Source organism: Balaenoptera acutorostrata, chromosome 5, assembly GCF_949987535.1.
Source record: "Balaenoptera acutorostrata chromosome 5, mBalAcu1.1, whole genome shotgun sequence".
NCBI classification, from domain to species: Eukaryota; Metazoa; Chordata; class Mammalia; order Artiodactyla; family Balaenopteridae; genus Balaenoptera; species Balaenoptera acutorostrata.
Genome location: NC_080068.1, coordinates 31,958,994 through 31,984,343, shown reverse-complemented (window position 1 = coordinate 31,984,343; position 25,350 = coordinate 31,958,994). Strand labels below are relative to the sequence as shown.

The window sequence follows — 25,350 nt, the reverse complement described above, 5'->3', positions numbered from 1 at the left end:
GTCTTTCAATCAAATGGAGGAGATTTCTGGAGCACTCAGTGTTCCTATTTACATTAACTAATGATTACTAAATTATTTTAAAATAGCAGGCTCTGCGATAAAACCTAAGCCTGCTGAAGATAAGGATGGTAATAATGCTGATATGTATAAACGAGGCTTTTTGTACTCATTGGTATGTGCTGTATTCTTGCAGACATTTCTCTGGGAGCTATCTCCTTTCTGATATATGCAGTTCATTTACTCTACACTTTCAGTCCTAAATTTTAGTAATTGCAAAACATCTGAGGAGCATGGGGTGGAAAAACACACTCGAATGTGTTTTTACCATATCTTTGTGTTAGTAATTTTTTTGAAAAATATTGTACCTGTTATTAAAAAAATCTGATTTGCAATTTAATTCAAAGAATGCACTTAGAACTTGAAAACTAATAGTATACAATTAAAGCTTTTCTTTTCTTTTCTTTCGAATTCCAGAACAAGTTAAACTGGGTAAAATAGTGACTAATATTGATTCAGTGAGTAAAAAAATGGAGAAAGAGAAGCAACAGCACCATGCGAAGACCAGGTAATGTGTAATTGGCTAACTTATAGAAAACATACACTATTCTACTTTGCCAGTATTTGTTGACCAATTGTCATGGTTTCTCAAGTCTGTTAACACCCCATGCATGAGGCTAATTTATCCTTCTGCTTGAGTACCTCAAAGCATATTAATTATCAAAATTGTAGTTTTCAGTTCAATTAACTTTTGAACTGGAAGATGTCTGAATAGTTAAGCAAACCATCTGGGTTTTACAGTGCATAAGCTCAAATCCAATTTGTAGCTTTCTTGAGAAAAATGCCATATTTTATGATAATATTACGTAAGTTTGATATTTTAATAATTCATCTGCAGCTATTATGGTGCAGAGTTGTTATAATTTTTCTTTTTTAATATAATAATTTAAAGTTAGTACTTTTCTAACAGAAGGTGAGGGTGATCCTACTGAGCACAGTTTGAAGGCAGGAATTTTGAGCATTGCTTCTGCTTTCCAAAGGTGTCTGGAGATGGGTCAGTTACTTTTCTGAGTTATTCCACTAAATCACAGCATCATCTTTGGGGTAATGTTACAATTGTGTACATAATATTTGGCCCTAAAGCTACAGATAGAACCTCTAAAGGCCCTTCAGCACATTTTGTAGGAACATTTATACTTGTAGAATGTAAATACTGCTCTGTTAAAATGTATTTTTCAGTGGCTTGTTTTGTATTAATTCATTACATAACATGGTGAGAAATGTGGGGTTATTGGCACAGCTATAAATAATAGAAATTAGAGAAAATATTGCTATGGCTGTAAAGAATGTCCTGGATCTTCCAACATTTATCCTGCAAACTGTGCTTAACACTACAAGTTTTATGCTCAGAAGTAACCACTTTCTTGGCTTAAAGTGTAATACGGTACTGGAATTTGGAAGAGTGGAGTATATGTACAGCTTTAATACTGAGGGTTTGGTTTTATCCGTGGTAAGAGAAGATATTAATTAGGAAGGAAAATAAATGGTTGTATTGGAAATTTACTAGTTAAAAAAAATGTTCTTTTGCCTTTACTTAAGTTAACCTGAGACCCAGGTTGGTCTAGCAGAGTGTTACCTGCTAAAAGAGTAGTTAATACAGCAATTTAACCAAACACTTTAAAATTTCAGCTAAACTTTAAAACTAGAAAAGCTAACTGAACTGATGTTGAAAAACTACCATTTTCAGTATATTTAGATGGGGCTGTAATCCAAGGAAAAATAGTAGTAATTTAGGGACAATTGGAGCACTCATTAATAATAAATCTGATCAGGTTTAATATCTTTCAGTATGTCTTTCTCACGAGAGTTGAGTATTTCCCAAAGAATTGTTTCTTCAGCAACTGGTGAAAGATAAAGATCTCTTGACATCCTAACAATCCATATTTAATGAAAACAAATCCTGCTTAATGAGGAAGATCAACACCCTTTGAAATTAAGAGCAAGTACTTCAGTGACAGCCTGGGGTACATAGAGACTGAACTTCGATCCACCAAGGCTGCCTTGTCTTTATTTATAGCTAACGTATGGCGGTAACTTGTTTCCTACCACAGCAGTTGGCTTCATTTCATAAATGTTAGAAGTGACTTAGCCATGAGGGTATAAGCAACAGAAAAGAAAATGGAATCAGTCAGGAAATCAGGTAGGGGGTTGTTAACAATGCAGGGAAGGCTTTCGGACTAATTAGCATGAACTGCCCAACTCTTTGTGAGACTCTGGAAAGGTTTCTGTTCAAGACAAATAGAATCCAGAGAGAGGAGTTGTACAGAAACGACTTATAATTTCCTAGAAGATGCTGTGGAAAACACTAATTTTTAAGGTGACACATAATATTTTTAGGTAGACCATAAAAATATTGACCCAACAAAAGAAATTTCCTTGGAAAATACATGATGAAATATGATGGAATCTTATAAATGTATGTTTTTTTTCCTTTTCCCAAATTTCTCTATGTTTGACTTGCAAAGGAAAATAAAATTGAATACTTCTGCATTTTCAAGTTTAAGTTTAAGGAACTGAAGGTCTTCAATACACCTTTGAAGTCTAACTTCAAAGATTAATTATCATACATTAAATACTCATTTTATTTCAATAATGATAAATGTGAGTGCATTCTAAATATTAATTTTCCATCAAGGAAATTTATTTATTATGCATTTATTTATTAGAGCTAATTTTTTAGTTGATAATATTTGGTACATTTGAAGGTATGACAACTGCATTTCTGTAAATGCGTTCTGTATTTCAGGCAAGTGAGCCTCAACTTCTTCCCCTAGTTTTGTGATCAGTGGGAGTTTCTTATGTGTTACATAACAATTTGTATTTAGGTTATTCTGATCAATTTAATAACAGAATGAGGATATTATAAAATAATGATAGAATTCCTCATGGCATTTCACATTTGTGTTGAAACAACTCTGGTATTTCACCTTAATGTTTGCACAATATTTTGCTTAAGTGAACGAATTGTGGTCTACTTCTGTTAGAATCTTTCATTAATAGGGAATCATTGAAAAATGCAATTAATAGTTCTAATTTGGAGATTTAACTAATAGTTAACCAGGGACTAGTTATAAGGAAGCAAAGCAAACTACAACTATGTATCTTGATCCCATTCTTGATCATATAAATAAAATTCTAGAATTTCAAATGGAGTTTTGCAAAGCTTCCTGCATACTCAGACCTCTCATATTTTCCCTTGACAATATGATTTTGTCATATAAGGGGTACCTCAGTTCTTCGGCCAACTGCATAAACGTGACCACATGAGTGACAGCTAGACTAATGGATCCTATAAGTCACTCATTTATTTACTATTTATTGAACATCTACTATATGCCAGATATGAAACTCAAAAGCAGACAGTCACAGACTTTCTTCATAGACCCTAGTTTTTTGATGGGCAGAATGCTTTAAAATCCTAAAAATTTATGTAACATTTCTATAATATTTGAACTGGCAATTGCATTTCTAGGCCAAAATAATGACGTGCATCCTTGTACATTTACAAAGAAATATATTCACTATATGTTATCAAGTATAAAAAATAAGCTAAAAAGTTCATGTACATTTATGTACACCTAAACATAGAGAAGGTGTGGGGTATATTACACATGTTAATCATGACAAATGGAGTGAGTATAAAGTAGTAATAAGGCGCTTACTTAGTTCCTTAAATCCCACTGCCTGGATTCAAATCCTGGCTCCACCCATTTGTAGCTGGAGTAATCTGAACTATATACTACTTAACCCCTAAATCTCTTAGTCTCTTCCTTTATAAAATGGGTATAATAATAGTAAATATTTAGAGGCTTGTTGTGAGTATTAAATGCGGTAAAACACATAAAGGGCTTAGAATAGTGCTCAGCTCATAGGAAGCATTTAAGGCTTTGCAATTATTATTCATGTACTAGGGTAGTGAATTAGGGGTAATTTTTATTTTCTTACTTTTGCTTATTCACATTTTCTAAAGGTGCTACATGGTGCCTGTTTTTTGATTCAGCTGACTTGGTTGAAGCTCTCCAAGTCATGATAAGAAAACATATTACTTAAAATCTCTTGCAAAACAGAAGAAATAGATATGATGCGTGTTGATTTTTCTGATTTTTATTAGAATTTTTCTTTCAGAAAGCAAATGTTCCTATGTTATCCCTGCTTAGATCCAGCAAAATTTGGTTTTATTTTGTCTTCATTCAAAAATAAATATTTATAGAGGGCCTACCATGTGCCCCTTATTCTGCAGTGAGGGTCCTGAGGAGACAATAGTCATAGTTTCTGTCGATAGGAGATGAGGTTTTCTCTCCATGATTAGCATCTAATCCTATAACATTAGTCTAGAAAGTTTGATTACTAGTAAATCACTCAAAGCTCTACCTTCATGTTTTGGAAACAGAATGGTGGACTCATTTTGTGCCTTCCCCATCATCAACCTTGGCTTGCACTTACAACCCATGACCTCCTCTTCCATGGGGCTTTTGAAAGAAAATGGTGAGTCACACTGCTTAAGTGTGGTAGCAACACAGTGACTTTCATTATTTTGTATTCATTTAAAATGCAAAGTCAAACAGCTAGTATTGAACAGTCATTTCCTTTATATTTCATTTCGAATAATGTGTCACAAGATAGAGATTTCAGAAACAACCACTAATAACTAATTTTCAGCTCCTTTATTTGAACTTTAGAGATCGGTTTTTTTTAATGTGTGTAAATATTGAAGGTTTTAGGAAATTATAAGAATAAATTCTTATAATTTTAAACATCTCTCTATAGTTGAGTTTTTGTTGTTTTAGAAAAATATGTATTTCTTCAAAAGAAAATATAGGTGACCCTCTAATGTCCCTTAAGTGTGATTGAGCAACTCTCTGGAACTTGGTGAGCTATGTGATGACCTTGGGGGCTGTTGATTCAAATAAACTATTTTGTAGTTTTCCCTCTTTTTAACTTGTTACTCATGTTCTTGAGCTTCAGGATGTCATTAAGAGAAAACTCTTCTTGTAGAGTGGGACTTTGATTGATTTTGGAATACATTTTTGAAAATTTGCAGAATAAACTCCTCCTTGGGTTCTCAAGGCACTCTTGTTTAAAATTTCCTTTATCCATCTACAATTTACCAGCCTTTATTTGTTTGGATTATTATAGAAGGAATTTAAACAGCAACTGGAGGCTCATCAAACACATTTTTATTAATCGAACCAATATTCATCCAAACTATTACTGTTTGTGAATATAATGTCAGAATCTTGAACACATACAATAGGTCTATTTAAAATTTTTGCTTGTTATATTTGTCCATAGCTTAAATTCTTTAAAGGCTTGATCAGCTAATTTGAAGCCCCAGGGTAGTAGAATAATGTGTGGGTCTCAGCTGAGTCTAGCATTAAGTATGTATGTGAAGAGGTAAGTGCTGTCAAAAATTCCTCATATGGTATAGCGTCCAGTAGGTGAAATAGTTTTAGTAGATAACAGTCTTAAAATCTGATAACCCTAGGGACTTCCCTGGTGGTCCACTGGTAAAGAATCTGCCTTCCAATGCAGGGGACACGGGTTTGGTCCCTGGTCGGGGAACTAAGATCCCACATGCTGCAGGGTGACTAAGCCCACGTGCCACAACTACTGAGCTCTTGTTCCTCAACTAGAGAGGCTGCGTGCTGCAAACTACAGAGCCCACATGCTCTGGAGCCCGTGCGCCACAACTAGAGAGAGAAAACCCACACACTGCAACTAGAGAGAAGCCCGCCCGCTGCAACGAAGAGCCCACATGCCTCAACGAAATTCCTGCGTGCCACAAATAAGACCCGACGTAGCCAAAAATATAAATAAATAAATAAATAAATAAATAAAATAAACAAATAAAATATTAAAAAAAAAAAACCCCGATGACCCTGAAAGCTGAGGTTTACAGCCCTTAACTACGACGTAGTGAAAGTTCTACTAATTGTGTGACATTTAGAGTTTATTCAGGATCATCCTAAGGGTTGATGAAAGCCTCTATTTTCAAATACCATCCACCTCAGGTAAATCACATGTGTCTTTCCCTTGTGGAGGAGCCTATTAGCCCATTGAAGTGTTTGATAATTCTCATGGCTTTAGTTTGAAAGTAGATATGTGAGTCTTCTTTCTCTGTATATGTGGAGCTTACTATACAGGAGCTTGACCACTGTTTGTTTAGTGCTAAAGATAAGATAGAAGACCTTTCTTCTAAAATATTTGTTGAGAGGATCCCAGTTACTAGCTATAGATTATTGTGAAATTGTGAGTGGAAGGCTGGCACCTACATGATATGTTTTGAGATTTGCAAAAGGTTCTAGCTGTGCAAAAATGTTCTGCTGAAATATCTGAAATATTTACTAATAGAACTATAGCTTCATGAAAGCTAAAGAATTCATATACTTATCACAGTGACTGGCACATATTGGGCATTAATAAACATTTGTTAAATGAATGTATGAATGAATGAAGATAAATTGAAAGGAGAATCCACTCAAATGGAATATACTTCTGTATGTATCTATGTGTCTGTTTCTACACAGTAAGCTAAAACTTGATAACTGATAAAAGAAAAAAAGACTTTGGGAAAATAAAATACAATAATAACAGCAGTGAATATAAACATGTAAAAGAATAACACTGGACACTATCTTTTTATAGTTCTTGTTTATGCTGATTATATGTAGACTGCACAGATACCATAAAAATAAGTAAAATGTTATGCAGTGTACTTTACATGATTTAAAACCAAATTGTTGGGCAGATTATTAGTTTTATGATGTAAGTCTCTCAATACTCATAAACCTCATGGGAAATTTAAAGTTAAACAGGCTAAAAGGATAAAAAATGGCAGTAAAAATCATTATTTCCAAATGCTACAGGGTAGCTATTCTTTTTTCCTTAAAACGAAAGTTATTTTTAATCAAATAAGAATGGGAATTTCATCACTGCTTTGTTGTATGTGAGGTTTTTGTTTTATTTTGTTTTGTTTTAAGCTAAACTGCTCTTTTATAATTGCAACATTTTTAAAAATAAGGGCAGAAATATCTGAGGGCCTGTGGCCAGAAACTTATTTTATGTAAGCTACTAGTAAAATGTGAAAAATGTTGATTTTCTTTTTGAATAACCTAGGTGTGGTCCTGGCTTTGTGTCTTGGGTGAAGAAATAATGAATATATTTTTTATGCTTGCTAATTTTTTAGTTCATTTTAAGGCTATAGTCTAAAAATTTGTCAACAAAGCCTTTTCTCCACATATATTATTGTAACTCTGTTTAGTAAGTTACAGCTTCACTGAATGTCTGAAACAGCCACTGAGGTCTGTTTAATAACAGAACGTTGCTTAAATTGTGAGAGAATATAGATCTTGTGGTTTTCTCTGGGGTGTTTGGTAATTTACTGGGCTCTTAAAGTTGCCCAATTTTTTTTTAGGATAAATAAATTATTCTTATTAAAGGAAAAAGGAAAGGAAATTAGAACATAGGAATTAAGACAAAGTCATGATTTCTATCCATTTGACATATAGTATATAATAATAATATATTTATAATATTATATATGTAAATGTATGTACCTTATACTGCTTGAAGCCTTGCCTTTTAAGGCAGTATAGCACAGTGATTAAGAATGAAGGCACTGGAGTTATTGTAGTTACTCTAATGAGGTTAGAATTCTGACCCTGACAGTTTCTAGCTGGGAAACCTCATTCAAGTTAATCACTCTGTGACTCAGTTTCCTCATTGGTTAAATTGGGAATAATAACAATACCTACCTAAAGTTTTTTTGATAATGCTTGTAAAGTGTATAACATACATCCTAGTGCTTAATAAATTGAGCTGTAATTCTTAGCTACAGTTCCCTTGATATACATAGTAAAGCATGATAGACGTGAAAAGGCTTTGACCTCCTAAAGGGCGTATTACTAGAAGCACAAGACACACCTCATTACAACATTGCCTTACACTATCAAAGCACTGAACTCAGGAAATGAGGTTTATGGTTATTGTGTAAACACAATCATGGCAGCCTTTCCTGGATTCAACTATTTTTGCCATTGTCATTGTTCGCATCCTGTTCTAGACCTTGACTCTTCCTGTTTGCCCTCCTATTTCAGTGAATTTGGAAGGTCATTTTTTTTTAAAATTAATTAATTAATTTTTGGCTGTGTTGGGTCTTCGTTTCTGTGCGAGGGCTTTTTCTAGTTGCGGCAAGCAGGGGCCACTCTTCATCGCGGTGCGCGGGCCTCTCACTATCGTGGCCTCTCTTGTTGCGGAGCACAGGCTCCAGACGCGCAGGCTCAGTAATTGTGGCTCACGGGCCCAGTTGCTCCGCGGCATGTGGGATCTTCCCAGACCAGGGCTCGAACCCGTGTCCCCTGCATTAGCAGGCAGATTCTCAACCACTGCGCCACCAAGGAAGCCCTGGAAGGTCATTCTTAAAATGATATTCCTCAAGCACCTCTTTCACTGGTGATTTTTCTCCCCATCTTTATGATTCTAAGGGAATAGACCCATGGTAGAAACTCTTTAACAGACTTTTTCAAAAAGAGTTCTAGGAAGGTGGCCATGTGTCAAAGAAGCCCACGTTGCTCTCCATAAGAACCAGTTCTTTGTGTGGCCTGGTGCACATCCTTTCAGTTCTCTGTCATCCTCAAGGAAAGAATGAAACTGCCCTCAAAGAAAGGGATGAAAGGTTAGAAAATGTCCTTTTCCTGTATGGCTGCTTCTCAGATATTAAAACCTCTCTACATAATCATTGGCAGGAGAGAAGAGGACCAATCCCCCCAGACTCTGCTCTTGGCAAGATTTCTTACCTCTCCCTACTTGCTAGGTTCACAGCCTTGAGACCCTCAGGATGAATCTTATTAAATATGTCCTTTAACTCTGTCTACATTAGTCTCCACAAGACACCAAGGACTTCCAGGTCACCCCTTGTCATCAAAACCCCACTACCTATGTAATTCTGTATGTCTTTCTTTTCTGACTTTATCCCTCACTGTTCCCACCTCTGAAACCTATTTACTGTTCTCCTTGAACTGCTAGCCAGTAGCCAGCAAAAATCCTGAATCCTTAACCTCTTCTAAGTGTTCCCTTCACCTTCTTGGTCTAGTTGAAATCTGTGCTCTGTCCGCAACCCTCAGGACATTTATTTCTCTGCTGCTCTCTTAAGAGGTGATGGTCTTCTCTCTCTCTCATGCTTCATGTCTCTGGGACTAGAGATGGGGAGGTGACCTCCTTATTCCTCATGCTGTTTCTAGACCATTCTCCCTCCCTCGTTGCTAAATCTCCCAGCTTTGAATATCATGTCATCAAATGATATCCTTCATTACCTCTCCTTCCTACTGTAATCTATTGATTTGTATCCATTCTCTCATATCCTAAAGAATTTAGCCCCTGGATCCTTGTAACTTTCACTAGCTCTAGTCTTGTAATAACTCTTTGTGATTTTGGTATCCAAATAAATAAGCTCTCTAACTCATTGGCTTCTTGATTCCTTGAGCTCTTCTCCTCCAGTGAGTTTGGTGCCTGTCATACTATATACGTATATATATATATATATATATATATATATATATATATACACACATATATATGTGTGTATATATATATATTTTTTTTTTTTTCCTCTGAGATTTATGGCCTAGAGACCTTTGAAATAGTTCCAAAATCTCATTTTGAAGAGCACCAGCAGTCAACCAGACTACCTTCTAAACTCCAACATTTTTTTTAACTCCCACTGGGTATCTGGGGGCCCTCAATGTTCATAGGCCTGGAGATTAATTTTTGAATTTTTTCTCGAGCTATACTCATTCTCTTGGTAATTTTATCTAATCTATAGCTTTAACTACCATTTATATGCAGATGACTCCACATTTATATCTCCAGCCTGGTCATTCTCCTCAATTCCAGTTCACATTCAAATGGTTAATCAACATTTCTGCCTGGGTTTTTATTAGGCATTTCGAACTTAACATGTCTGACTCAGGAACTTTGTACATGTTGTTTTCTGCCTAGAAAGCTCTTTACCTTAGATGTCACAGCATCGCTCCATTGCCAATTCTGGGCTTTGTCCTGATGGCTTCAGATCAGTGAAGCCATCCCTGACCAGCCTGTTATAGTAGCAACTATACCCCCCACCCAGCCCCATTTACCAATCCTGCCTTATTTTGATCTCTAACACTTAAGTCCTCAGGACATATTGCCTATTTTACTTATCTGGTTTTGTCTACTCCTGCTAGAATGTAATCTCCATGAATGCAGATAGTTTTGACTAATTAATTCATTAATAAATCCCTTGGACTCAGAATCATTCCTGGAACATAGGAAGTGCTCACTATATTTTGTTGGTTGAATGAAGATACTGCTATTTTATTTTCTAAAAGAGTGGTAACAATTTTCATGTTTATTTTTTCTATTCAATGAGGAAAGTTATCTAATTTATCAGAATAAATATTTTCACCAATGGAGCTCAAATATGTTGTTGTCATTTTGAATAAAAAAAATTACAGCTAGAAAAAATACAGCTGTGTGTGTGTGTGTGTGTGTGTGCACGCATGTTTCTGAGCATATCGTGAACAACCATGTAAGGAAAGACTTCTGGGTACAGAACACCTAAAATTGCTAGTTAAATATTAAAAAAAATAACTTTAATAACCTGGCTGAACTGCCAGGAAAGGACAAAAATAATAAAAGCAGAAAATATAAGAAAGCCTGATTCCATAGGGGTTTAATGTTCCTTAGAGTAATTTGTTTTTTAGGGCTCATACTTATTCCTGGTGGCCTAGAACTTTCCTAGTTTAAAAAAAAAAAAAACTGGCATCACTTTTCTCTGTCTTCCTGTCTGTCTATCTATCTATCTATCTACGTATCTATCAGCATTTATTGTACATGCATGTATTTGTTGTCTGGACTCAGGTATCTAGAATTAGATTAATAGAAATTATTGTTTCATGATGCATTATCATCACTTGTCCATGAATTGCCCTCTTTAATTTATTTTTTGTATTATTTAGTATTATCATGGACACAAATAAAATCATCCCTCAGCCCAAAAACTATAATATTGACAGAAACTATCATCTACTGTGTGCCTCTTGCAAATTCTATCCCTATGCTTCCACCCCAGATTTGGAGGAATTCTGTTACACTGTTGATACTAATCCTTTGTTAATTATATTGTGGCTAGTCTTTTCACTTTATCTAAGGTGTCTTTGATAAACAAATAATATTGATTTAAATACAGTAAAATTTAGCAAAAATCTTATCCTCTCCGGGATAATAAAAGGGCTATGAAGCACTTTAGATTTGTTCTTCCTCCGTTTTGAATTTCTTACTATCATTTTCTATTATTTCAATTTTCTCTTTTTTTAAACTTTAATCCCACAAGCCATGCCATAATTATTATTAATTATTAAAGATAATGTTTATTTAGATATACCTGCCTCCAGGTAGATTAAGAATTGAGAAAAACAGACATTTTTAGAATGAAATACAGATGGACATGAAATATCCTTCCTTTTATTTAGGCCTTCTTAGAACTGTCTCAATAATATTTTATAATATTCTGCATTTTTAAAAAAGATTTATTTGATGTTTTTGATGCTATTTTAAATAGTGTCTAAAATTTTATTTTATCCCCATCCCCTTTTCTGGAATATAGAAATACAGTTGATCTTTTTGCACGGACCTTGTATCTTTATGGCTTTTATAAATTAACTTGCTACTTCTAGTAGTTTATCTGGTTTATATGTTGATCATTTTAGACTTTCTATATACACAGTCATGTTGTCCATGAATGATGACAGTTTTTGTTCTTTGCTTCCTATTCTAGAGCTTTTATTTATTTTTTCTTACCTTATTGTGGTAGTGAACACCTCCTACACTATGTAAAATAGAAGTGGTGAGAAGCTTTCTTGTCTCATTTCCTATCTCAGGAGGAATTATTATATATGTTAGCATTAAGTATAATGTATTGTGTTTGTTATAGACTCTCCTTATTATACTAAAAAGTTCCTAGGTTGCTAAGAGTTTATCATGAATCAATGTTGTACTTTATCAAATGATTTTCTTTTTATCTCTTAAGATGATTGTATGATTTCTCTCATTTGTTCTTTTTTTTAAATAAATTTATTTATTTTATTTATTTATTTTTGGCTGCGTTGGGTCTTTGTTGCTGCGTGCAGGCTTTCTCTAGTTGCGGTGAGCAGGGTCTACTCTTTGTTGCGGTGTGTCGGCTTCTCATTGTGGTGGCTTCTCTTGTTGCAGAGCACAGGCTCTAGGCCCGCGGGCTTCAGCAGTTGTGGTACGCGGACTCAGTAGTTGTGGCTCACGGGCTCTAGAGTGCAGGCTCAGTAGTTGTGGCGCACGGGCTTAGTTGCTCCGCAGCATGTGGGATCTTTCCGGACCAGGGCTCGAACCCGTGTCCCCTGCACTGGCAGGTGGATTCTTAACCACTGCACCACCAGGGAAGCCCCTCATTTGTTCTTTTAATGTAATGAATTATACTCATTGGTTTTCAGATGTTAAACTAATCTTCAACCCTGGAATAAACCTAATATGAATTCAATTTGCTAATATTCTTTTGAGGGTTTTTTCATTTTATTGAAGAGAGAAATGACCTGTAATTTTGCTTGTTTTCATCTTCTTTCAGTTTTAGTAAGTTATGTTTATAATGATATTCTGAATTGTCAAAAGTATTGCCATAAAGTTGTCCACAGTAACGTTTGTACTGATGTCTTCTTTTTAATTTTTGATATTAATTATTTAGGCGCTCTCTCTCTCTCTCTCTCTTCCCCCCTCTCCCCCTCCCTCCCCCTCCTCCTTCCTCCCTGTTTCTCTTTGGTCAGTTTTGCTAAAGTCAGTCAACTTTATTTTTTTCTTTTTTATTTAAACCAAATTTTTAGCTTTGTCTAATTTCTCTATAGTACACTGCTGTCTATTTCATGAATTTCTATTAATTGCTATATTTTCCTGATCTTCATGCTGTGGTCAGCTCTGATTGAGCACCTTGAGACCCTAATATTTGTTATTTGGTTTTACTTCAGCATTTACTCATAACAGTGAACACTTTCTAAATTCTGTTATATATGGTAGTGTTATCTAATAAGTGTGATGCAATCTTCTCTCAGTAAAATGGATGAGTTTTTTGAGGACATCAGTCCTTCTTTAAAAATAGCCAATAGAAAGTGGAAGACACATGAGATCTCAAAAAATGTTTTATAAATAGTCCTCGTTCCCCGGTGAAGATCGCTTAAAATGAAACCCTTGCAATTAGACTCATATTAAGATCAATAGCAAATTTTTAGTTTTCATTTCTTTTTGTTATAAAAATACATATAATCATATTAAAGAACATTTGGAAAAAAGAAAAAACTTGTCCATTAGTGCCACCACCCTCTCCATGATTATCAACTTGGTTTATTTCCTTTCAGTTTTGTTCCTTTTGCATCTTTTTAAAACCTAGTGGCTATGCAAATTTTGATTTTTTTCTAATTAAGTCTAATAATTTCCTTTCATTAATTGGATATAAATGTCCATTTCATTTTTTCCCAGTGATTGTAAGAGAATTCTCCTCCACGTACCCGGGTAGCAAACTCTCCAGCTTCTTCACCTGCCTGCCCCTCCAGGGCTTACTCAGTGTACTAGTTAGCTTGGGCTGCCACAACAAAATACTATGCACTCGGTGGCTTAAACAACAGACGTATTTTCTCACGGTTCCAGAGGCTGGAGGTCTGAGATCAGGGTGCCAGCATGATTGGTTCTAATGGGAGCTCTCTTCCTGACTTGCAGCCTTGTAGCTGTTTTCTCACCTGGCCTCTCCTCAAACCATACATTCAAAGAGAGAGAAGTCTCTGGTCTTTTCCTATCCACTAATCCCATCATGAGGGCCGCACACTTATGATCTCATCTAAACCTAATTATCTCCCAAACATGCCATGTCCGCATACCGTCTCATTGGTGGCCAGGGCTTCAACACATAGGTTTTGTGGGGACACAGTTCAGTTCATGGCACTCAGTATCAGAGGAGGAAAAGACATGTTCTTTGTTCCTGCCTTCTGACACTGTGTGAAGGCAGCTGAAGGAAGAAAGGGAGAGGGAGGGAGGGAGGGAGTCTCAACTCATTTTGGAAGTGGAAAATAGATTTTTTAAAGTAACAAAATCTAAGATAGTAAAATCTCTAAATAGATTGTTTTATGCAAGTTTCCACTATATCCCAACAGGTAGAGTGGGAGGTAGTTGATGCTTGTCTTGTGTACATTTATTTATTTATTTATTTTATTGAAGTATAGTTAATTCACAATGTTGCGTTAGTTTCCAGTGGTTCAGTTATACAAATATATATACATACACACACACACATATATATTCTTTTTCAGATTCTTTTTCATTATAGGTTATTATAAGATATTGAATGTAGTTCCCTGTGCTATACAGTAGGTCCTTGTTGTTTACCTATTTTATATATAGTCCTGTGTATATGTTAATCCCAAACTCCTAATTTATACCACCCCCACACCACTATCCCCTTTGGTAACCACACGTTTTTCTATGTCTGTGAGTTGCCTTGTGTACATTTAGACTGTTGATATTTGCCCTTTTAATTCTGTCCTTACCTATCTCCCCAAATTCTACTGTAATCATTAAGTACCTTCTCATAAATACTTTCATTTATTAGTGCAATTTCAGTTATTATTTTATACCAAGGTGATTATAAAAGTGATTTGAAAAAGTGAAATTTAAGCTATTTAAAATATTTTTATTATTTTTGCCACAGTGGCTACTCAAAATATTAACTGAAGGATAGGTGTTTATAATAAAATAATAGAACAAATTTCTTTTTAATATAATAATATACTAGTAATAAGTTTCTTTTTATATGTTATCTCCTTGGTTCTGATGGGATTTTCAGGAATGGCCAGTCTGACTTTTCTCATCTTTCAGGTGAAGAAACTAAATATCAAGAAGCTTGCAACTAGCTCAAATCTCACCAGTATCAGGCTTCTGATTCTCAGTTCTTGTTCCATTTTATTGTCTTGCTTTATAGATGTTCATATCGTCTTATATGTAGCAATGAATATTTTGCTCTATAACTCTAAAATTAGGATATTTTAAAGCTGTATTTCAAGGCAGAACAGAATGATTCAATATACGAGGAGCTTATAAAATGACTATTTCGTGGTACATTTAATGTTATGAACTGAAAGCTCGTGTAAATTTGTATGATTTTTCAATCAGTTTTAGTCCATCTGATCCCATACAGTCTAAATTGTGTGTTTCTTACTACTCTACATATTTTTTTAAATTGCATTTTCAGTCAATCTTAAAAGTTCATCAATGATGTTACTGCATCTGCCTTTATATTGAATTATAAATTGGTTTGTATTGCTTTTTCAGTATGTAACAGTATAATAGGAAAGATAGCTGTCTTTTATGATTCCCCACTGCTCATGTTAACAGACATTTCATAAAAGTACAAGTGTTTTATTGTCTGAAAACACAACTTGCCTCATCTTTTTTAGGAAAATGTGAAAAATATTTTTAATGTACCAAATTCTAAACAACCCAAAATTTTCATGCTGGGAGAATGCATGCTATGATATTAAAAGTGTTCAGGAAATCTCTAAGAGATACTTGTGGGGTGTAAAAACTGTTTTTGATCCATTACAAGCATGCTTGTGTCTTGAATCCAGGTATTTCTCTGTTCACCATATGCTCTGTCAGGAAAAGAAGAATGAATACGCTTTAGCTAATTTTAGGCCAATTTTTAAAATCTCAAGAGAGATTGGATATATAGTCAATAAATATTGATGGTGGGAGGAAGATGTATTCCACAGTGAATTACATATATCTCTTATTCAAACAATCTCAAAATATAGTTGATTCAAATATGAAATTTCTTATTCAAAATAATCTTGAGATATAACCTATAATTTTAAAATTACAGATAAGCAATTCATTTATATATCCTGAAGTAAGATTGAGAGAATATCTTTTGGCCAGTGATGTACAGTAGAAATAAAATTTGAGAAACACTTATAATTTACAATTTTCTAGTAGCCACATTAAACAAGTAAAGAGAAGCAGCTGAAAGAAATTTTAAACACACTTTTTATTTAACCTAAAGCATATATACAGAATTTATCATTTCAATATGTAATCAGTATGAAAAATTATTAACATATTTAACATCCTTTTTTTCTTTCTTACTAAGTCTTTGAAATCTTGTGCATAATTTAACACACTGTACATCTAAATTTATACTAGCCACATTTCAAATTCTCATGGGCACATTGTTACCATACTGACAGCACAGCCTTGGATTTGGGGCTGCACCAGATCTCGGTCACTCATTTCTGTGATAATGCTTGGCACATAGTAAATGGACAGTAAATGTTTTAAAAAAGAGAAAAAGGAAGCAACGAAAGGTAATAGGATAAATTTGTAGTCAGATAGAACCATGTGTATACCCACTTACTAGCCGGATGCCCTTGGTTCGGGTATTTACCCTTCCTAACCTCTGTGTCCTTTTTTGTAGGAGTGAGATATTTGTATCTGCCTTTCAGAATTATTGTGAAAGTGTTGAAGTATCATAAGCTGAGCACCTGGTTGGTTCCCTTTCATCCCATTTCTTTTCCGAAATCTGAATTAAGTCACATATTAGATGACTTAATCTATTTGTATCCACTTTTATTAGATCTTATTCATTACCCCACCAAACATAGTACTTTTTCTCAGTTACATGTGAGTGGAAAGGAAGAAGCTAGAATCAGAGAGTAGGAGGTTCTTGGCATCAAAAGTGGAGCCAAGGACAATTACGTTCAGTTGCTTAGCATGCTGTGGAATTAATTGCCTGTGATCTTAATTATAAATAATTTATAAAACAGCCTTTAAACACGGAGGCCTACATTTAGATATAGAAACAATTCTGGTAAATCAGTTTCAGCCTGATAGCCAATTTAAAACATTAATGACACCATCACTTCAGATCTTCTCACTTCCCTTCTGCTCAGGCCTGACCCAGGGCCCCGGGACTTGCAGAAGGAAATAGAAGGCCTCACACACATGCGTACACAATATAACCTACAGGCAGAAATGAACAGAAAACATTATATGTATGTTGTGGGGCTGGCTTCATGGGTATGCGACCCTTCAGTCACATAGGACTCCACCCTCAGAGGGGGTAAGTGCTCGGGGCTAAATGCTCTGTGGTTGCCATTGTGAAATTCTTAATAATTTTACCTTTAAAATTGTGGTTTGTGAGTGAGTCTGATAGGATAATGGAACATGCACTGGAAGCTTGGAGCCTTGGTTCCCAGTTGGTTCCACCTCCCGGCCCCTTGTCTGTCCACCAGGATGGGGTCTTGACCACCCACTTCCAGGTTCCAGCCCGGTGACTGCAGCCACCCTCTGCCCTGGATGCGGGTCTGGATGCAGGAGCAAGAAAGGTCCCATGGGTGTACGCAGCCCGCGCACCTATGTGGGTCTGCGCTTGCCCAGCCAGTGCCCTCATGCTCAAGGGAGCACATTAAATAGCAAATAAAACCACACCCTGACAGACTGAGAGAGACCACTGAATAAATGAAAACCTGGTATGATGTGATGAAGAATTACCCAGTTACACAGTTAATCCTGTGTAAGCACTATGCAGTTCGTAAAATAGAACACTGTCAGTGCCCAGTAGTCACCCCTCCCCCACCATTTCTCTTCCCACTAAGAACACTCTTATTCACCCCTCAGAGTTAACCACTAGCTTTAGTTTTGTGTTAATAGCGTCTGTGCTTTTCTCTCTAGTTCTACCATCCAGAGTGACGGTGAATTATTTGTACATATTTTTAAAATTTATGTAAATTAAATCATGCTGCATGTATTTTTCTGTGCCTTACCTGTTTTGGTCCACATTACTTATAAAATTTGTCCATGCTGCTAAATATTACTGTAGTTTGTTATTTCCACTGCTGTACAGTATACCATTTTAGGAATATATCATGAAGTTTTCAGTCTATTCTTGATACACATTGAGCTGTTTTCACTTTAGGACTGTTATGAGCCATACTGTGTATGTCTCCTGGTGCACATGTGTAAGACTTTCTCTAGGGTTTATACCAAGCAGAGAATTTTCTGGTTCATGGATTATGTATACCTTCAACTTCTCAATAATATCAAACTATATTACAAGATTAATACTAATTCACATTTACACTTGCAGAGAATGAACATTCCCATTGTTTCTCAACCTCTTCAGGTCTTAGAATTGTTAAACACCTAAATTTGTGCCAATCAGTTGGGATTCAGTGTTTTAAAAATTGTTTAATTTGCATTTCTCTGATTTTTTATGAGATTGAGCATTCTTAACATATGCTTCTTGGCCATGTGGATTTCCTCTTTTAAAAAATCTTGTTTAGTTGCTTCTTTTCCTATTTTCTTTTGAGTGTCTTTCTTACTAAGTTGTAAAAACTCTGTAAAATTTTATAAACTGCAACTTTGTCAATTGCATGTGTTGAAAAAATTTCTCCAGCTCCATGGTTTGTCCTTTTTTTTCTTTTTTAACATCTTTATTGTAGTATAATTGCTTTACAATGGTGTGTTAGTTTCTGCTTTACATGGTTTGTCTTTATATACTCTTTTATGGTGTCTCTTGATAAGTAGAAATTGAAAATTATCAGTGTTTCCATTATGACTATTTCTTTTTGTATCTTGTCTTTAAAATGTGAAATTCTTTGCTACCTAAGGATCATTGAATTAATGTCAATTATTATCTTCTAAATTATTTATTGCTTTTATGTATATATTTAGGTTTTTAAGCATATTGGAGGTGATTTTTGCGCAAGGTGTGAGAGAAGGATTGAGTTTTATTCCTTCCTCATTCTCCCCCACTCCCCTGTCATAGAGACCCTCAATTGTCCTAGAAATGTTTACTGAAAAATCCCTTCATTACCTAGTGGTCTTCAGGGCCACCTCTGCCATATAAATGTCCACATATGCATAGGTATGTTTCTGTGCTCTTTTTCTGTTCCATCAATCTGTTTGTCTAGCCTTGGAAGAGTACTACTACACTCTCCTAATTACCATATATTTATAATAAATCTTTTGTCTAATTTTCTAGTTGTTTGTGACAGGAGGTCAGTTCCCATAGCCGTTAATATTTCATGAGTAGAAGACATATTTTCTTTATACATAACTATGACTCCCTCCCGTGAACAATAACGGAATTTGTATGTATCTATTTATTCTTCCCTCCTTTCTCTTTAACCCACCACCAGATTTTGTTAGATATGTGTTTTTCTCTTACTCTATACCTTATACTTTAAATATACCTCTTTTTGATCATGCAGTTTACTAATTCCAAATGATACTTTTCCCCCTTGACTATAAATGATGTTGAAATCGGCTACTCACATCATTTACCAACTTCTTTTCCCTCTTAAGATTTCAGTTAGTTATTTATTAGTTGTGTCATCTAGGCTAGGATAAAAATCTTATGTCACACTCATTTTTCTTGAGTAATTTGTAGACATTTCTCCACTGTCTTTTAGCTTGGGGCTTTGCTTCTCAGGCATATTGTTCTTTTGGCCTGGCTATTCAAAAGATTCTTTAATTCTGCATTCTAATAATGTTTCTGAGATATGTTTCGATAAGCATCAAACTGAGACAGTTTTTTTTCCTGATATAAAGTATGTCCTTCAATTTGAAGATCCTAATTTTACTTTATTTTGGTAATTGCTCCTGAAACTATGTCCTTAATATATTTTTATTCTATTATTTTGTTCTTTTTTCTTCCTTTGCCTATTCCCTATGTGTATCATTTTCTTATAATCCTTTTGAAGTCTTTCTTTATTGTTTTTCACGTTGTTCTCTTCTATCAATCCTGTTTTCAGTGTCCCATAGTCAGTCTTCATTTCTCTTTTTTTAAAAATTCAATTTACCTAAACAAAAAACAAAAACAGTTCACCCATTTCTTCCACCCTCCATCCCCTGCCTCTGGCAGCCACAAATCTATTCTCCATATCTGTGAGCTTAGCATATATATACATATACATATATGTATTCACAGATTCCCCATATAAGAGACATCATACAGTATCTCTCCCTCTCTGTCTGACTTATTTCACTTAGCATAATGCCCCTGAGGACATAGGTCTTCATTTCTGCAAATGATTTTATTTCTTTCCATCAGCTCACATGGTTATTTCTATTGTCTGACCATATCTTTCTTCAGCTTTTACATTCCTTTGCAGGGGGTGTAGTTATTTAATAGAAACAATTACCTTTTTTTCCCTCCCCAAACCTTAGGCAATATGTTTGGTCAAAATGTTTACATTGTTTGTGGCAATATTTTTCATCCCTTTTGTTCCCCCTGGAAACATTTTTCTTGTGGTATTTATCCATCATATTTTTTAACGTCTTTTCCATTTTATTTGTTTCTGCAGTATTTTTTGTATACCTTTTATGCTAGTCCCCTTTTTTTTTTTTTCATTACTCACACTGTGGTGAGTTCTTCCTGTACCAGCCACTTGTAGGAGTTTTGGAGGTTTGTATATGTCAGGGGTCAGAGCAGTTTTCCAGGTTAATGGGAGACACCACCAATGACACAGGTCCCTGTTTGTACATGAGTTCCTTTAGCCTCTACTTTCTGCTCAGCCATTCTGTGCCCACTCTGAGGGACAACTCACATTGCTGACTGTCTCTTCTTACCTCCACAACAAGGAGGTTGAGTCCTGAAAATATGCCTCATCCCTGTGTGATTCCTCATTCAGCCCCCTTTCCTGACTTCTTGAGACCTTGTAAGAATGTGGTCCACGGTGCTTCTGCTGTCAGAATAAGCACCTCAGTTCCATTTTTCCGAAGGGATTTGCTCCTCGGGTTGTGGCTACTTGTTGTAGCGAGCTATTCTCTGCATTGTCTGAGATCTGCAACCATGGGCATCTTTAACCGCCCTTTCTTCCACTCTCATTTAACTTTCATGTATATTTGGAAGCTCTTTCTCAGATAATGTGCTTCTGAGTTGTGGATGTCTTCTCATTTCATCTCAGGAATTTGCTTTTCTGATTTTTTTCATTTTTATTATTATTTTTGGACTGTCTCTAAGAGAAGAAGGGGCAAAGACTATATTTTTAACCCAAAATTTACAAATGAAAAGGCATGATAATATTTTGAGTAACTAAAGCAAATGCCAAGAAGCAAGCCTCCCTGAAAGATCTGCAGTTCATACATTAATGTTCAACACAAAGCTCTTATTATTACCTATCTGTACTTTTATGTTAAATGATAGTCTTATAATTTCTTCAGAAGTTACTGATAAGGTGTAAAATTAAACATAGCATTTTAATAGGGTGTATTAATTTGTTAGGGCTACCATAACAAATTACCACGAACTGAGTGGTTTAAAACAACAGAAATTCATTCTTTCACAGTTCTGGAGGCTACAAGTTCAAACCCAAAGTGTTGGCAGGGCCATGCTCCCTCTGAAGCCTCTAGGGGGGACCCTTTCTTGTTTGTTCGAGCTTCTGATAGTTCCAGGCATTCCTTGGCTTGTGGCAGCATGACTCCAATCTCTGCTTCTGACTTCACATAGCTTTCTTCTACTAGGTCTGTGTGTCTCTCCTCTTCTCATAAGGTCATGAGTCATACTGGATTTAAGGGCCCACTCTACTCCAGCATGACATCATCTTAATTTAACTAATCATGTCTGCAATGACCCTATTTCGAAAAAGATGACATTCTGAGGTATTGGTGTTTAGGACTTCAACATTTCTTTTTGGAGGACACAATTTAACCCATAACATATGGTGTAGTATCTTTTGGTAGAGAATGGATTAGCTGATTGTTGTAACTCACAATTTATTTTTTAACAGATAAGTAATATTTTTGTGAAACAAATCTAAAGTATTCTTAAAAACACATTGTGCTTTTTATAACAGCTATATTGAACCATTGAGACATATTGATTTCCTTATTTTAATACTGTGTTTAAATTTGCGTCTTTGTTAAGTTGGGAAAAAGGTGTTTGGAGACCTGCCAGTGATTATTATTTCAGGAGATAGAAATATAGGCCAACATTGCTTAGTTATCTACTTATGGACAGATAAATACTTATATAAAACTATAAAAAAAGTGTTATGTAGCCAAGGAACTGTGGATATTGGAATAGTATCTTGTTTTAGTTTGTGAGTAACAAAATCTATTAAATTCTGGCTTTAATAATTTGATAATTCTAATGAGGTATTTATTTCAGTTAATGGAGAGAAATGTTATTTGGGTAAATCATCCATTTTGAAATAAAAAATTTTTTTAAATAAATTATGTTTTAAAATTATCTTAAAAATCACTGAAGAACTAAAAAGACAGTGGAGAACTCCACTGGTCAATTTTTGATTGACCACCTATTAACCAGAGTGAGAAGCAGAATATTCCAGTGGGAAACTTGTTTATGCCATGAAAGCATTGTGATACTGCACACCTGGGAAGAGGAAGCGTGTAGGTAAGGAGGACAGAGTCAAGGTTCAGGGCCTGTCCATGTTGGAGACTTTTATAAAAGAACCTCCCTACATTAAGCCAGTAAGAGCAATCTAGGATGTATCCCATTTCTTCTCCAACCAAAGCAAAAACTTTTTAAAAATGTGAAAAAAGAAACATTCTCTGAGGAGTTGTGGCCACTCACAGTGTCTTGCATGGATTTGTACCTTGTGTATGCATAGCCTAGCTTAGTCAGGGAGCCTCAAGTTATAACTTAGGTTAAGATGATTTCCAGCTGGTAATGCCCCCAGGCTGCCGGCAGAAGGAAATGTAAACCCTCTGGAATGAAAGGAGCTTAAATTAATTTTTAAGGGCAATGAAGATCAAGGAGTCCATAATATCTAAGCACATAAAGAAACAATGCAAAAGGTACAAAAACCAGCTAAAAAAATACACAATAGCAACAGGCTCATTCAGATTCATATATTGGAATGATCAGAGTCAAATATTAGAACAACTATACTTAGTGTGTTTAAAGAAATAAGAGAAGTTGAAAATATCTGTAGAGAATAGGAAATTATAAAAAGTGACATAAATTTGAAATTAAAACAACAGAACTTCTAGAAAATAAAAGTGCAATAACTATATTGGTATACTTGGTAGCATATTGGATACAGCAGAAGAGATAACCGGTGAAATGATAGTAAGGTTAGAAGAAATGATCCAGAATGCAACATAGAAAGACAAGTTGCAAAATACAGAAGAGAAGGCAAGAATGATACTATGAAAATACTATGAAGAGATCTAATATCCCTATGATCAGAGTCCAAGAGGGAGAGGATATCCCATCTAAGGGATATGGCAGAGGCAATATCTGGAGAGTTTTTGTTAAGTATTCACTTTTTAATACCTAGAATATCACTTTCATAATTGTGTAACTTTTAAACTAGTAGTTAAAAATAGCATTAAGCATAGTACATAACACAAATGAGGGCAAGAAGAGGGAGGAAAGGAACGTGGTAAAATAGAAAATGAAAATTAGAAGGTAGATACAAGTAAAAAATTACTATTGTTTATATACATCTATAATTATTATCATATACATTGAACAAAAATGAACAAAATACTCCAGGTAAAAGTCAAAGAATTTCAGAGTATAGGGGGAAAAAAATCAACTATATGTTGATCTTGAGACACATTTAAAATATAGACTATAGAAAAGGTGAAGTAAAAGGTTTTTCAGCTTTCTTTTGACTTGTTTACATAGTATATATATTTTTATCCTTTTATCAATATTAAGAATATAAAAGGTGATATCACTATAGAAATAGACTTAACAGAATAAAGAAAGGGAATATTGAGAACTTACACATAATAAGAAGGTTTCTGGAAAAATATCTACTACCCTAACTAACTTAACAAAACAATAGAAAACCTGAAGACTTTTGCAATTATTAAAGGAAGTACATCTTTGTGAAAAATATTTTTCCCCAAATTACCAGGGCAAATGATTCTGCTGGTAAAATGTATCAAGGATTCAAGGAATAAATTAATATTATATTTCAGAGGATGTTAAAAATTTATATTTCAGAACTATAAAGGATTTATTTTATTCTAAGTCCAATCAGGAGACATATACTACATAGTGATTTAGACTGGGGAAATTTAATATAAAGAGTTATTAAGACATGGTAAAAGAGATGTCAGTGAATTCTATAGGGTATTTTAAGGCTGAAGGAGAGTATGCAGAGATGGAGGAATTTGGAAGGCGCCTCCCTCCCCAAGCCTGGAGAAGGTGTAGTTGCAGCCTGTTGCAGGCAGAGAAGGTCCCTGTGTGGCTGGGCCGTAGCTGGTCTACAGTTACTGGGTGAGCAGGAAGCAGCCTTCTGAGTTGCATGCGAGCCTCAGTTAAGGACAGACACACAGGCATGCAGGCATGCAGGGGAAGCGGGCATGCTGCTGTGGGTGAGAGGCCTGGCGGGCCTGGTGTCCACTTTGGGAGAGGATAGATGAGCAGAGGGAGTGGGAGAGCCAGTGCGGGTCTGGAGTGTGATGTCTCTATTTCTAGGGCTGTCAGAGAGTGATCACCAGGCCAAGCTGGGGCTGTGAGTTTGCCAAGGGATCTATACCCTATATAAAAATATATGATATACCAAAGAGGTGGCACTACATATGCATGGGGAAAAAAAGGGATTTTTCAATACATTGTACTAGAAGAAATATCCTTATAGAAAAAAGCACAACTAGACAACTATTTCACATCCCCTCACTCTTGGGGAGTAGTGACTAAAGGGGAATATTAGGGGAGCTTCTGATTGCTAGAAATGTTCTGGTTCTTAATCTAGTCAGAGTTAACAAGGATGTTTGTGAAAAGTTACTAAACTGAATTCTCATGTTCAATTTTCTGCATGAATTACATTTTAATAAAAATTTTAATCTTTTAATTTTATAAGACAATATAGTGAAATATATCCAAGGTCGTGGAGTAGGAAAGGATTTTTTAAACAAGACACAGTTTCGCCAAATGTAAATGAAAGAACTGATTCACTTACCTATATCAAAATTAAGAACTTTTTTTTTTTTTTTTTTTTACAAATGTAAGGCATTTTAATGGTAAAATATTTTGCAGATGGCTAATCTTAGCACAAGAACTTCTATTCATCAAATGTACCAAAAAGAGTAATAAGACAAGTCACAGAGTGGGAGAAAAAAATGACAATATATATATCACCAACAGTTCTCTAAAACCTAGTGTATATAACAGATTTCTTCAAACTAGGGCGAAAATGAGAAACAACCTGCCGAAAACTGGACAAAAGACTGGAAAGGGAGTTTAAAATCCAAATTCCTTATGAACTT

The 25,350-nt window shown here is 35.1% G+C and overlaps 1 protein-coding gene across 1 annotated transcript in view; it reads left to right on the top strand.

The window, feature by feature from the left end:
• Positions 1–25,350, top strand: part of IQCM (IQ motif containing M) — a 352,356-nt gene that overhangs the window by 55,822 nt on the left and 271,184 nt on the right. Inside the window, 2 exon segments of the mRNA XM_028168309.2 lie at positions 475–565; positions 7,666–7,686. Of these exon segments, the coding sequence (XP_028024110.2) occupies positions 475–565; positions 7,666–7,686 (112 nt within the window).